Here is a 15980-nt window from a genome sequence, read left to right as displayed (position 1 = left end):
GCCCGTTACAAAACAAACTGACAATTGCCGTGTCAGTACCCCTTCAAGCAATAACGTATTGGGGAACGTATAGCCAAGCTGGTACCCGCCACGGTGGTCTAGTGGTTATGGTCTAGTGGTCTAGAGGTCACGGAATCGAATCCCGGCCGCGGCGGCCGCATTTTCGGAGGAGGCGAAAATGCGTGAGGTCCGTGTACTTGGATTTGGACGCAGGTTAAACAACCCCGGGTGGACGAAATTCCCGGAGCCCTCCACTACGACGTCTCTTATAATCATATCATAGTTTTGGGACGTTAAACACCAACAATTATTATAGCCAGGCCGGTAGCCAGTCAACGAAAGATAACGAGTATCTGGCTACCTAGAAGATCTTATATAACGTGACTATCCTATGGTGTCTCTCCGAGACAATGAAAAGAGAGCAATATTGAAGATTAAAGGCAGATAAAACCTGTCGCGCAGAGGATTAAGGACGACGGCAGCGCGCTGAGTTCGCGCATGGACGAGCATCTTAAGAGGCGCTGCCTTGGCGGAGACACGAAAGAAACGGAAACTGTATGTACGGAATATGAACAAAACAAATTAGGAGCGTAATAGTGTACACACCGCGCGGTAGATTTAGTCGGAGGTTTTTGTCCCTTGAACTGAAGATGATAGATAAGAATTATGCGTGCGTGCGCACGCACACGCAAGCACACACACACACACACACACACACACACACACACACACACACACACACACACACACACACACACACATATGTGTACGCGGACACACAAACACGCACACACACGCACACACACACACAATATATTTACAAGCGCGCACACTTGCAATACACGTACACATACAAACACATGAACAAGGACATACAAGGTAATCCATAAGCGCGCCCACGCGCACATACACGAAGAGAAACACGCATACGCGAGCGTACACGCAAGCGCGACAAACACGACCAGAAAGGCAGAGAACAACCCGCTGTCTTGAGAGATAAAAGTGACGAAAGGCCAGCGGCTTCGGTGGCCTCCACCAACTGCGCCTCCTCTCCAAGGCGAGTCGCGTTCTCTCAGCGATCCTCTTTGAAGCCTGTTCTCTACGGCTGGACATATCCAACGCAGCACGTGTGCGAGGAGAACACGCGTGCTTACGAGCAATTGAGAGCTTGCGCCGGTGATAGCAATTTTTCCCCTTCCGTCGACTTCGACGAGCGATCGGCGGGCGTAGACGTCTACATAGGGTGCCTCGACTGAACGGGACTTCGCTGCCAAGGGTCTCCCGGATTATACGTATTTACGAAGCCGCTTGCCAAGTCAACATGAGAACTTCGTGGGTCCTCTTCGCGATCCTGTTGTTCGCGCTTCACTACGTGTGGTCGCGTCTACCGTTTCTGTCCGTGGCGGCCCAGTGGTTGGGCACTGCACTGATTCTCCTGTGTACCGCGCACTGCCTGGCTCGTTACCTGTGGCGTCGGCTATTCGTGAAACTCGTCGACGGGGATGGCAAGGCGGTTCTAATTACCGGTGAGTGACAAGCGGGCTAATAGCGCACTGGTGCCGGACAGGGAAGTCATGCCACGGCCACCGAATAGGTCAGGAGGAGGGGACGCAGAATTGGTCCTGTAACGTTTATTATTTCACAAGCAACACGTGGAAGCTCACGTAACATAGTTGATGCGACTACGAAAAGCCCTCAACACGTTGTTTGTGTGGGCAACTGCATTAGATACCAGCTCACATGAGCGCTTGGCTGTGGTTACTGTTTATAGCCTTGCAACTGCAGTCAGATATGCAAGCTTAAATCTGTGTTTCAGGGCAAATGAAGCATCGAAATTAAGTAGGTGAGGTGTTCGTCTTTCTCGATATTCGGTTGCGGGCGCGAAATGTGACTACGGTGTGCGGTGCCCGCAAACCAACGATGACCCCCTAATAGAGGACCTTGCACATGGCTATGCTAATAACGATAACAATCAATTAATGACCCGGAAAACTTATTCTTTGCTATGAGGAACATCATTTGACGGGAACTGCATCGGCGTAATAATCTTAAAGAAGGGAGAGCCCTGTCTACTCAAACGCATAAGTGGAAAGGAACGAAACACATAAGCGCCTACCTTCCGCCCGATGTACGTACCTCGTAAATCAGTACTGCAGCGTTATTCGGCAGAGCACGAGGTTGCGGGTTCGATTTCCGTTCTCTACTAAGGCATCGATGTGGAAGGACACTAAAGTCCATTTGTCTTCTCGTGACAAAGGGATTCAATACAATTATATTGGTGCTGCAGTAGAATAACTACATATATCATGCGCGTTGCTGTTGGAGCTAACGTTCGCGACGCTTTTAAGCATTTATTTACCTTTCTTTTTTTTGCTGAAGATTTCCATCAGAAATGATGCGATATACAAGCACAGGTCGCGTCCTGTGCAGGTATTCTCTGGTGCAATTTCCCAAGTTTGGCTGCGAATAATACATTGTGTGCAATACTTAGTTCTTCCGCATAGAGGTACACTTGTGCCCATAACGTAATCGAAGAGAAAGGTGACCTAATATATTGGGCAAGTGGAACTTGGAATGAAGACGAAAGGAATGCAGTTTGCGCTGCACATCATGCATGCTTATAGGTGCTGGACATTCGAAACCCGAACGCCGGCTGTATCAGAGAAATGCAGTTTACCGCAGTCGTATTCTTAATGATCAAACTGCGTATAGGGTTTCAGACGATCGTTTTCGCTATACACCGTCATGAAAATACAGCCGCGATCTCTTAGCAAGAGAAAGCCATCGCCACAAAACCAGGGTGGCGGGTAAGAGGCGGGTAATATACCGTATTTTGACCAGCAGGAGGATACGAGGCACGATATGACAAAAAATAGATAAAAGAATACGAAACTTAAACGATCTCCTGGAGATAATTGCCTGGTAGATCGCATTTTAATATTATTTCGTGTGATGGGTGAATTTCTTTTAATTTGTCGTTACCTCAAAGGCTCCTCATGAGGCATTACATGAGGTGTGTAAATTTTGTAAATTGATGTTTTTAATACAACCCTCAGAAATGGAAGAATCTGCAGCATGGCAGGGAGGCAGGCCCTTCCAGTCTTGTGTGAGGAAGGTTCGAAGATAAGCGAAAGCGTAGGTGCACCGGGATTAAACGGCTTCTTAGTGGCGGCTGCGAGGCCGGAACCGAAATGAGTTGGTGCGAACACTGAGTCGCCAGGCGTTTGAATGATAACGTTTGTAGAATAGGGAACATCCATAAGTCTTGCGCTTAAATTTCAAGCTGGAAAGGTTAGCGCGTGACTTTAGTTTCCTTACTCTAGTCTGAAAATTAAAATTCCCGCCCATGCACTCCGTACCTATCGTTAACCAGCGAAGCTGAAACGAGCGGTCCCTTTGTTTATCACGAGCTGGGATCTGTCGAAGTGTCTCGTGTTGTAGCTTTTGACTTCTCTATCACCAAGTCCAGGAGATACGTGCTTCGAACTTTGCGTTTGGTGACGTTAGCTTAAAGGACATTAGGAACACCTGAATAACTCGCATGGGTAGCGATTCATGCTGCGGCGGGTATCATCCCTAGCTATATATGCTAGCAACACTGAAGAGGAAATCGTGCAAGCGTGGAGACCTTTCGGATAGCATATGCTAGCATTGTTTCTTCATTTTCGGTGGACCAGTGGTGAGTATAGTGGGGCTTGTCCAATTTTTGCAGCGCATACTCGTTCGTGATGATGATAGTTTTTGCGCACTCATACACCGCCAAACGCGAGTCATGTACAGGTTCGCTGTGAAAAAAAAATCGAGTAAAAAAATTGGCCGCGTATCTGCGTGCTTCTCTGCAAATGTCGTCGAAAGACGATAGCCTTCTGCCGGCCGTACTACATGAGTCTTCCTCCTCTATGTTGAATCACCGCATCTGGCTCCTAGCGTCGCATTTTCAACGCAGCCTAAGAAACGCTAGCATTTTCAGCGCAGCCTAAGAAACACTAGGATCTTTAGAATTACGTATCTATGTATTTTCTAGTAAACGAACACACCACCTAATATTTACGCTTTGATGTTGCGCCTCAGATATGCATGATATTTGCTTTTTGATCGACAATGTTCACAAGTATGAACGCTGCTACCAGTTCAAGATGGCTGGGCGCTCAGCAAGTGCTTAAACTTTGGCCGGTGGCTGAATCGTGTGACAGACAGACAGACAGACAGACAGACAGACCCAAATTTCTGCGTTGAAGTATCCCAAGAAAGACTTTCGTCTTTAAAATTCATCTCCGTTGTTACACACGTTCGCGGGGTCACACAATGTTCGCCAAAACGCGCACGCGTGTAAGAGATGTTACCAAGGTTTCGTTGAGAGCTGTACTAGGCGAACCAACCTCCCGAAGCCGATCATATGCTCTCTTAAGGTTTATACTGCCCAAGGACTCTACCCATGGCTGGCGTGCATGGCTGGCGTGCGAGGGGCACTGCTCGCATCGGGCACGGCATGAGCGTGTACCGAACGAGGTCGAGGGCACGGTGTCTGCCGCTTCTGGAGCTGGAAAATCGATGCGATCAAAAGGCGCGCCGCATGGGCATAGATAAATATTGCTGATTCGGCCTAAGTCAGCGACGATGTAGCCTTGCGCTATTTTTTCACTGCGAAGACCAAAACTTGCTCGTACTGATCGCGATCACCTTGACCGATGAAGAACACTTTGGCATTGTATCGACACAGGCGATTTGCTTCATTTTTTGTTTGTTCGAACACATTTATAAGTGCAAGCTGCTCTGTTCTTGCTGGCTTGCTGTGGAGAGGTTGAATTTTATATCCACTCGGCTACCCCAGTTCTATAAGTTCTGCGGGGGAAAATAAGTGGTTATCTAAACACAAAACTGAACAAGTCAAGAAAGAACAAACATACACATATCAATCTGAAACAAATGAAGAAAATAACATGACAAAGCACAGTTTGCTTGCAAGAGTTCATGTTGTTCTATTTATGATACAAGAACGATTTAAAGCGCAAGCATTAAGAGATTTTTTTTTCTTTTTCGGTTGTTCTCAGAGACACCGATGTTTCGTGTTTCGAGACGAATAAATGTAAGAGGCGGGGATTATCAGATTTTCCAGGTAATTGAAAAGTTAACTCTACAACTCTACGACATGAGTATTTTCGATGCACATTACAAACTTACTAACGAAACCATTGTGCTTTGGGCATTATGTCTATCTTCAGAAGCGTATATGTCCCATTTGGTCGAAGCGGGTGGCTACCCATTTGCAGTCTACAGACTAGAGAGGGAGGATTTGAAGCCGTAATAACGTTACATTGAGTGACGCACGCAGAAGAAACGTGTCATTTTTGTGATCAAAACTTGCTTGTTTCCGCACGGTCCATTTCCTCACTATAGTGCACTTCTAGAACAAAATGAGGCCGGTAATTAGAGCTGGTAAGGTATGCAGCTTTAATTGTGCGCACCTTCTAATTGCACGACCCTACTTTGGTGCGCTTGTAAACGACCCTAATCGCGTGTCGGACACCTAAACGTCGCCCTCCCCGACCCTCCACCAGGAGTGAGTTGAGGGGGCGGGGGGTACGTTTTTGTCTGGATTCCAGAAATCATAACACTATAACATAAAGACCAGCTAGATATATGTCCTTAACAGGGGCTACAAAACACATGTACAGCACTCACGAATTGAAACGAGAAAATTTAGGGCTAAAGTAATTCACGTACTTTCATTTGCAGTGTCTACAGTTCCTGTCATATCGCCGTAATTTTTACTCGAATTCTTACATCAGAGCCTACATTACCTCCGACGGCCAGATTTTGCAGCGACATGACGTGGTTATTGCGTGCTGCTGAGTATAACATTGCTTATACTAAAATAAGAGGAATCGACGTCGCGTTTCAAGTCGTGAGTACTGTGCCTCTCGCACTCAGAATCAATCATAACATTAATGCCAATGCACTTTCTAACTGACTTTGGAGACGCATATCTAGAAAGTTGTGCTTCTGATTGTATTTCTGCCAGTTCTCTTGACACCTTTGCGGAACACGTGGCCCTCTCTTGTCGCAGGTTGTGACACGGGGTTTGGCAACATGCTCGCCAGGAGTTTGTCTCAACAGGGTTTTCTGGTTTACGCGGGCTGCCTCGACTCCAACACCGAAGGCGCAATGGTGCTCAAGAAGTGCCGAAACGTCCGAGTGCTGCAGCTGGACGTCACCAAGGACAACCAGATCGACGAAGCCCTCGAAGCGGTCAAGCGGCACCTTGGATCGAGAGGTAGACGGCCGTTACGAGGAAACTATGAAACATGCATTAGATGCGATAACAAGCCTTAGCATTTTGACTGAAATTCTTATTCCCCCCCCCCCCCCCCCGAAGATTCGCCGTTGATTGAAATGTAGTCTTGACAGTTAAATTAAAATATGATAAACAAACAAACAAACAAACAAACAAACAAACAAATAAATAAATAAATAAATAAATAAATAAATAAATAAATAAATAAATAAATAAATAAATAAGTGAGTTGAGCAGGTAAGTGAGTGAGTGAACAGTTATGGGCACCCAACACGCACTTTCTTCACATATACTGCGCAAGGAATTGCTTCAACACTCTTGGTCGTGGCCTTCTGCTCAGCCGCGTGCACCTTACGCGCTGATGGCATTGAGACCTTGCCACGCTGTAGACATTGTCTTGAAGCACTTCGAAATCCACATGCGCAGTTCTCTGGGCCGTGGTGGCCAACGCCGGCATCCCGAACAGCGGCCTCATCGAATGGATGACCATGGAGAGCATCGTCAGAGTGTTCGACGTCAACGTGTTCGGAGTCGTTCGCGTCGCCAAAAAGTTCCTGCCACTGTTGAAGAGAAGCAAAGGACGAGTGGTCATCGTCACTAGTGCGTACGGTGAGTGCGGCGGTCCAGAAAGTGGCCCACTTGAATCGCGTCCTGAGAGAGTGACAAAAGAAAGACTACGCACCGCACTGTGGTGCGTAGTCTTTCCTTTGTTCCTTGTTTTTGCGCCACCCGTTTCGAACATGCATAACCAATTCCAACTTGCCCACGCATCAATTCTCCTGCAGTACACGTGCGCCGATTCATCCGGTGTGGGGTGCAATAACTCTGATGGGCGAGAACACGAGTACAGAGAGAGAGGGAGAAAAAGAGAGAGAGAAAGAATGATAGAGAAGGAGAGAAAGAAGGATAGGAAATATCCAGGCTTCGAATGACAATGCTGAGGGAAAAAAAAAAACAGAGCAAGCATGGTCATGTATAGTATTGTATATCAAGGGGTGGGAAAGAGACAGCTGAGAAGGTAAAATCCTAGCCAAGCCAGGACCAGCCAGGTGTCCATCAGCTTTGCTGTGACCCAGCCTTCCACGACTTAGTGCAAGTTACGCTAATTTTAATGCTATGCACACAATAAAATGCATATCAGATGTGAAACAAAGAAGCTGCATTGCGTCATGCAGTCATCCTTAGAAAGGTCTATTCAGTGTGAAGCTATGCACTTCGTGAGTTCCTTTTGTAAGAGTCGGCTCAGCACGTGCCATTCACACAGTACCAGCAAAATGTAACATTGTTGCGATTAACCTCCCTGCCTTTCCTTCTCTAATATTTCTTCTCTTGCTGCGATACAGTCACAGTTACGTAACTGTGACTGACGTCAAGTAACCTGATGCAAAACACTCAGTTACAGTTGCAAGTTTCGACAAATTTCAACTACAGTTACGGCCGTTCAAGGAAGGTCGTCAATTTCAACTTTTGGTAAGAACACTAATTAATGTGTCACAAACACAAAAAGATATATCCCATCCCAATCAACATACCTCTCAAATAAATATGTTCACCTTTGTCTGGAAAGTATACTTATAAGGCTTTTTATATTGCGACGTAGACTTGCCCTTAATTTTGTGTATATATGTGCATTACATGTGCGCCGCCAGGCCGGTGTTGTATGTGGAGTGAAGAAGTGCCTTGTACAATCTGTTATCATGTATCCAGTGGTCATAACTGGTCGTGTCGCTGGTAGCGAAGACCTGCTTGCTTATCCACTTGTTTCTCTTTCTTCGCTTTTTTTTTTGGCCGATAGAACGTTGGCGTTGATTCGTGTGCGAGAAGCCACAGTGTTATGTTTACAACAGAGTTATAAATATAGCACTGTGTAAATATAACAGTGTTATATTTACAACAAAGGACGCAGCGCGTCCTCGTTCCCTCGTCCCGGGTCTTGCGCTCAGTACAATAATACATTTACAAGTTAATCGAAATGAAATAGAAGCAAGCTACAATTCGAAGTTACGAGCAGAACTGACGGGTCACCTGGTAATGAATGAAAGGTTTTTTTTTTTTTTGCTCCGTGAGGCCAGCTGGCAGAAAAAGAGTGTTCCACACTCGCCGTCATGGCTACGGGCGGCACTGATTAAGACTTCCAGGTATGAACGCACAAATATACCCGATAAAGTCGACAAGAGGATGACCGACGCCGTAGTTCAATTGGCAGAGCATCGGACGCGTTAATCAAAGGTTGTAGGTTCGGTGCCTTTCGGCATTTCTTATTGTTATCACAATCACTACAAATAGCATCCCACACACACACATATATATATATATATATATATATATATTTGATTTGGTTTGATTATCTGTTATCAGTAAGGTTTGTGTTGACAACTGTTTTCGAAGTAAGCGGGTACTGCATAGACACTTATTGGTGGCTTTAGCGCAGTGCTCTTGGCTCCCGGTAGGTTTTAACAAAAAGGGAGTACAAGTTGCTTATTTATATTCGCGTTTGTCTGCTCTATGAGGATCTAAGTATATTAAAGTACAATGTTAGAAGCAAAAAAATTACACGCTCGGGACATTTGGCAATGTTTTGAGGATAAAATTAATATGCTCGTTGCTTTGTTTTCAGCATCATATACATTCCCACTAGCGACGGCGTACTGCATGAGCAAGTACGCAGCCTTATCGCTTGTTGACGGTCTGAGGAGAGAGATGCACAGCAAAGGAGTCGACGTCATCGCCCTTGAGCCAACTTTGTACAAGTAAGTGAACTTTCTTCAGTTAACTTCTCTTCATTCCCTTTTTACAGCGAAAGCTGTTACGAGATCACAACAGCAGCCGACTTTGGTGGCGTAGTTGTCCGCCACCGTCGCCGGTGTCCGTAACCGCTATTGCGCGAAATGAGAAGAAAAAATATCAAGGATCGGATGCGACTTGAACCCTGGTCCTCTGCGTGGCAGTCGAGTATTCCACCACAGAGCTCGGCCTGTGCTTGAAACTCCTCCGCAAGAGGACCCTGTACAGGTGTCCTGTCGGGCAAGGAATCGCGTTAACGTATGTGATATCGCGTGGTAGAAGAGTAAAATGACAACCAGGCGTCACACACTGCGTATAGCGTAACGAGTGGGCCGTTTAACACGTCCAACCCATTACAAAGGGCTCAGATATGATTTTTCATCTTCATCAGCCACAACAGCATCAACGAAGAGAAAGAGAGGGAGAAATGTCATTCGCGAAGGCAGCAAGGTTAACCAGAAAACAAATATCTGGTTTGCTACCCTGCACTGGGGAAGGGGTAAGGGGAGACAGGAAAGTAAGGCAGAGAGGAATGAGATAGGGAGGGAGAGAAGCATCAACAAGGTGCACATAATGCCTTACAGATGTGTAGCGTGTAGAATGAAGAATAATGGCATAGTGGGCGCTTTTCTAGTTCACAAGAAATTACACATAATCTCCCCCAACGGCCCACCATGGTGGGATGCGAAAGCATCGCGGGGGGTGCGCATCGTGTTTCCGTTTCTCTTATGTGACTTATGAGACGATGGTTGTCGAGGCGTTTGAATTACCGCTTGCCGGCGCTGACGCTTACGTTCGGCTCCCTCCCTCTGCTCCGCGGCGGTGGCGCTGCCGCTGCAACTAGCGCCGACGCTCACCTTGTTCATGGCGTTTCGCACACCGCTGCACAGAGAGAGAATTACGGAAGCACAGCGAACGCGTGCTTTCGCAGCCTCGCAGCTTCGAGATTCGCTTGCAGGCGTTGCCGTTCACGTTAAGCTTCGCGAGCGTCCTTAGCGCCGTTGCGAAAGAGAGTGCAACGGGAGCGAGCGCGCGCCGCATTATATACGAGCGCACAGCTGTGGCGGAGAGAGAGAAACGGGAGAGGAGAAACGAAGCGGAGGCAGCGCTCACGCCACCTCCTCCACCGCACCTCGTCGCGCTCAGCTGAGGAGAAGGGGGAGAGTTCGCGCATGCGCAGTAGGGGTGCGGACACCGCAGAACGGACACTGCCCCGAGCATAAGATGCTTTCGCATCTAAAACTATGATGCTTCATGGCGTAGTGGGTACTTTGCAAGTGTACTTGTATTAGTTGCCCCAAGAGAGTTTACAACGGGCTCTATAGAAAGGCCGCTCTTCCCGCTTTCGCTGTGACTGTGCTGCATTTTCTGCACAGGCCTGGCGTTTTTGGTTTTCGTTTCTTATTAAAACACATATGTTCATTTCCTTTTTTGGTGTTTGATACGTATGAAAGCTAATATGTCCGGTATGCCTATTCGCAAGGCCTTGATACGTTGACATGCGTAAGCCAAATTGTTAGGAAGGTCGGCTACAGGCCCCAAGAAGCGAGTGTGATTTGTTGCAGTCTTACTGACAGCTCTGTTTTTAACTGTTTTAATTCGCAGCTACACATCCCCATTGGAGAATTCGGTAATTTTGAAGTTGCAGTAAGGATATTGTCATTAAATAGAGACATTTTATCTCATTTTGTAACATCATTGCCGCTATAACTCAGAGTTATACAGTATTCACAGCGGCACCAGGTGACGCCTATGGTGTTCCTGTCACTGACACTCTTCTTGAGTGGCACAGAAAGCCAAATGAAGCTCTTAAACATTTTTTGCCTCAGACGAAAGGGCCTTCGGCTGGTTTATGTATAGGGTTTCATTGTATTTCATAGTTGGTACTCCGTAGTTTGTTCTAGCTGGTGTTATTTACATAATTGCTCGCGCTTTTTCTTTGTGCCGTTTATTGGAGATGGTGCCTTCATTGTTGCCGCCTACTCACCTCCAGATGAAAAAAATACAGGATACAGCCAGTCACCTTATATTTTCGCTCAGTGTGCGACTAAATCAAGTGCTAGTCCTCGAACACAGGCAAATCAAGTGCCTTGTCCTATACTTCATTGTTTCAAGCTCTCGCAACGCCACTAATCCCACCCTTCTCGTACTGTCCCCTGACACTGCGGCATTCATTCAGTCACCACAACTGTTTTCTCAGTACGTAAGTAAAAGAAGTAAATCATGTACTATTCCATGCACACAAATAAATCAACTCCCGAGTCCTACTTTTATTCTTTTGCGCTCTCGCCACACCACTAATCCCACTCTTCTCCCTCTGTCCCTTGACACTGTGGCATTTTTTACATACCGTGCAGAACTGCCATCAACGACAACGTCGGTTCCCTCGAGGCCGTCCAGCGAGACTTGAACAAGCAGGCGCCTGAAGTCATCGCCGACTACACCGAGGCCGAAGTGAAGAACTGGCTCAAGTCGGCGTCGACCTACTACTCGTACTCCATGCGTGAGAACCCCCAGGAGGTCGTGGATCAGATGATCTCGGCCGTGAGAGAGACGGACCCGAAGACCTGCTACCCGGCCACTGGACCCTTCGAGTACGCGTCGCTGTGCATTCTCAGGACTTTGCCGGATGAAGCGGTAGACTACCTTATCCTCGGTATTCGCAAACTGATCATCTTTTTCTGTTGAGCCTCGTTTTTTAAGGCGAATGCCTGAGGTGCCTCATGAAACGCGAAAATTGACTGTCGGCGGCTCAATACGAGTGATTCAAAAGATCATCATCAGGGGATGACGTCACAGATCGCCGAAATGGGTGATGTCATCATGACGTCCCTGTCACGTCTCGTAACGTGACGTCACATGGTGACGCCATCACATGGCATCATTGCTTGGTCAAAGGTGGGCTGATCCCGGAGGCAGTGTAGATAGGTGTAGAAAGCTTACAATGCCTCTGATCCTGGAGGCATTGCAAAACCACGTTTTGTGCAGAACGCTTTCGGGGGCGAGCGCGGTAGGTTCAATTAATACATCGACTTAAAAGAAAAAGAAGATGGCTTTCGCCTACGAGTCGAATTAGACGGATGCATAAGGGACCCTATGACTTTTTCTTTTACGATACGTGATGCAACCGCTGTGGTTCTCCCAGTCACTACGACACTGTACGGCACACTGATGTGCAAGAAGCCGCGTGTGAGTTTTCCGGCAGTTGAGCCGGTAGCGATAAAATGTGATAGCGATGAAACACGGTAGCGATGAAATGTGATACCGCTTGTGTACCCCGCAAAGTGCACTGGTACGAAGCAATTTTATTTATACGCTGTAATGACAGATCGCACACTCTTGGCAGTGGTCAGTGTGTATGCCGCTTGTTTCTTTGAGTTTTAGATCAATACTCTAAATTTTATGCCGGCATCATATGTCACCGACACAATATACTGTCTAAATCTGATATGTTACATCGGATGTGCTGATTATGCTGTTCATGAATGTTGAGTGATTTTTGCGATAGCTAATTAGTATCATTCATTTATTTATTACTTTGTTATGAATATTTCTTTCGCATGTATTTCAGTTTTACTTTATTATTTGCTGTGATGGGCCACATGCGTGCTTTTATTTTGGTACTGTCGCTTTCGGCAGCTTCAAATTTTGTTATTTTCCGGGTGAAGGGGCCATTCAAGCTGTGACGTGCAGCTTCATTCCCTTCACTCCAAATTGCGTATACACTGTAATCTTATGTACCTGCCACGTGGTTGCATAAACTCTAAGTGTAATATGTAAACACATTAAAAATTAACATAACTGCGAGTGTTATGCAAGTATGTGAGATGGCTATGTTATTAACAAGAATACTTGTTTGGTTTACCATAAGTGTACCTAAGTGCCATATGAATTATGTCTTATGAATTACAGGCATGGAAATAAAGATATCACGCAATGTGCTGTCCCAGAAAGCGCAAGAATTAACAAATGCGCGAAAGTTGCATGTTCAGATTTCAAAATTTGTGAATGTTTCCTGTTCCGTTATTACCACTGCACAGTATTTACGTAATAAAAAACAGAACTTTACGGAATTCGGAAACTTTCAACCGATGAGCCGAAAACCATTTCTTGAAACCAAATCCATTGAGCCACGGCCGCGCTCCTTGCTAGCGAAAAACGCAACAAGATCATCACGGCAATGCTAGTGGCCTACATGTACCCGAGGATCTTTATATATGCTAGTAGCTTATCTTCACGTGACCGCCTAATTAATGATATTAAGTGCCGATCACTTTAGGTATCCGGGCTGTCGTCTTCCGTCTTATGTCAGTGTAGCCTGGCGTCATGCTCAAAGCACGGAAATAAGTCAAAGGAGGTCGCTAAAGGTTCATTGAGTACCAAAATAGGCCAGAGAGGATGCGACTGGCGCGACTGCATCAGAAATGAAGGTTTCCTTTAGCGCCATGGAAGCCAAGCGGTGGCACATTTGGAAAGCCAGCGCTTGCTTGCTTGCTCGTGAATGGCAGCGTCGCCGAAGGGCTAACTTGTCTTCCGAGCCAGCGAGGCGACAGCGATACGCGAGCGACGAGTTATGGCGCGTTCACAGACGGCCTCGAAGGAGACAAAAGCGGCAAAATTCACGGAAAATTCACTCGCTTCGCTGCCTAAGCGGCCGGAAAACCACGTGGCGAGCCCGACGCGAAAACGGACCCATTCCGCGCCGGCGCCTTTCCGCGCCGTACTTTGGCTGCGCAACTCAACGTGACGCAAACAACCGGCCGAAAGTTCAACATGGCCGTCAAGGCGTCGGCGTGCCTCGCAACGGCGCGTTCCCTAGCGGCTACTAGCATGGCGCACCGATGACGACGTGCGAACGGCACGTCGGCATCCTAGAATTTTTCGAGCTTTTGAAGCTTCCCCGCGTTTTGATGAAATTCACTTTTTCACCATTTTTGACCAAAATGGTAAGTCTATAGCTTTGGAAACCTTGAATTTTTCAAGCTTTGGAAGCTTCCTCGCGTTTTGATGAAATTCATTTTCTCATCATTTTTGACCAAAATGGTAAGTTTATAGCCTTTGGAAATCTTGAATTTTTCGAGATTTCGAAGCTTCGTCGCGTTTTGATTGAATTAATTTTTTCACCATTTTTGACCAAAATGGTAAGTCTTTAGCTTTGGAAACCTTGAATTTTTCGAGATTTCGAAGCTTCCTCGCGTTTCGATGAAATTGATTTTTTACCATTTTTGACCAAAATGGTAAGCCTTTGGAAATCTTCACTTTTTCGAGCTTTCGAAGCTTCCTCACGTTTCGATGAAATTCTATTTTTCACCAATTTTGACCAAAATAGTAAGTCTATGGCCTTTGGAAACCTTGAATTTTTCGAGATTTCGAAGCTTCCTCGCGTTTCCATGAAATTCATTTTCTCACCATTTTTGACCAAAATGGTAAGTCTATAGCTTTGGAAATCTTGACATTTTCGAGCTTTCGAAGCTTCCTCACTTTTCGATGAAATACATTTTTTCACCAATTTGGCCAAAATGGTGACTATAGTCTTTAGGAATCTTGAATTTTTGAACATGGAAACGCAGCACTTAATTTAGACTATGTGGTTAAAGAATCCAGCCCAACATGGAAACGCCGTTTGCTATGCCGTTCCAGTAGCCGAGGGGTAAGGTGTTCGCTTCGTAACCGGTAGGGCAATAGTTCGAATCCCGCTGTCGACCTCGTAGAAAGTTTGCTGACAGCTTTAAAGTTGTTAATTTTTCTATTTTTAAACCTTTGTAGCACTTTGATGAAATTGATATAGAGCATTTTACACCGACATTCCCACCACGGCGGTAGCAAAGTCGTTGAGCGTCCGCTTCCAATGTGGGAGGTAGCGGGTTCGATACCCGGTGTCGGCCGGAGGCCACCGGATTAATAAAAGGCAGAGGAGCACCCGAACCTGGCGCTCGGTTATTTATGGGTACGCACCTCAACGGGTACCTCCGTTAAAATTAGGTACGGGCGGGCTTCGTAGTGGTGCTACGGCTGTACGATGCATAAATCGCTCGGGGGGGCACACCCCTTTGTGGGAACCACGGCGTGGGACCGCCTGGCCTTTCGGCCCCTTCCGGTCCCACGTCGTCTGTTGCGTGCCCCCTACTTTTGTTGAAAAAACGAAGTTTGTGTTTTTTATGAAAAAAAAAGCGGCCCGCGAAAGATTTAGGCCACCCCAATGTTAACAGTCGTACTCCGCATTACTTCTTTCCAGGTTCACAAATTGTGTGTAATCACGTGCACTTGAACTTTTGCAGCAAGTTCACGGTATAACTTCCGGTGTCTGAGCAATGCCAGCTCTGTCATTCGAACCAGCAACCTTTTGGTTATGAACTGAACACCATACACACTCAGCTATCGGCACGGCACAGAATGCATTGATTAGAAGTTGTCTGTGCATTACTGCAGCTCAAGGTTAAAAATAAAAAGTGGACATGCGCGTTGTCGTCTCGGTACCCACACAACTGCATGACTTTGTGCTTCTTTTTTTTTTTTTCCAGGGGCGGGGTAACAGCACCGCCCCGTGATTCGAACCATCGCCCTTTCGTTTACGAGTTGAACACCTTACTGACTAGGCTACTGCAATGGCTCTTAAAAGTGCGTTTAAAAGTTGGTCTGTACATTATGCACATTCAATTTTTATCACATCGATTTTTCGACCATTTCTCACCGAAACGGTAAGTATAGCCTTTGGAAATCTCGATTGTTTCGAATTTTCGAAGTTTCCTTTCATTTGGATCGAATCGTTTTTTCGACCATTTCTCACCAAAACGGTAAGCCTATAGCCTTTGGAAATCTTGAACATTTCGATTTATTCAAAATGATATCCTGACATTGCTTTGATGAAAATCCGACCTAAATTTGATTAGTGATGCGTATA

General features: G+C 46.3%; 1 protein-coding gene across 1 annotated transcript; it reads left to right on the top strand.

Moving 5' to 3' along the window:
• Positions 1 to 1283: 1283 nt before the first annotated feature.
• LOC119401769 (dehydrogenase/reductase SDR family member 9) lies at positions 1284 to 11782 on the top strand. The gene is made up of 5 exons (XM_037668741.2): positions 1284 to 1526; positions 6068 to 6274; positions 6722 to 6904; positions 8913 to 9045; positions 11437 to 11782. Exons 1-5 carry the CDS (start codon positions 1322 to 1324, stop codon positions 11765 to 11767), a joined length of 1059 nt encoding a protein of 352 aa, XP_037524669.1. The 5' UTR covers positions 1284 to 1321; the 3' UTR covers positions 11768 to 11782.
• The last annotated feature ends 4198 nt before the right edge of the window (positions 11783 to 15980 follow it).

The sequence above is a fragment of the Rhipicephalus sanguineus genome, chromosome 8 (genome assembly GCF_013339695.2).
Source record: "Rhipicephalus sanguineus isolate Rsan-2018 chromosome 8, BIME_Rsan_1.4, whole genome shotgun sequence".
Lineage (NCBI taxonomy): Eukaryota > Metazoa > Arthropoda > Arachnida > Ixodida > Ixodidae > Rhipicephalus > Rhipicephalus sanguineus.
Note: the sequence above shows the minus strand (reverse complement) of the source record. Positions and strands in the feature narration are given on the sequence as shown.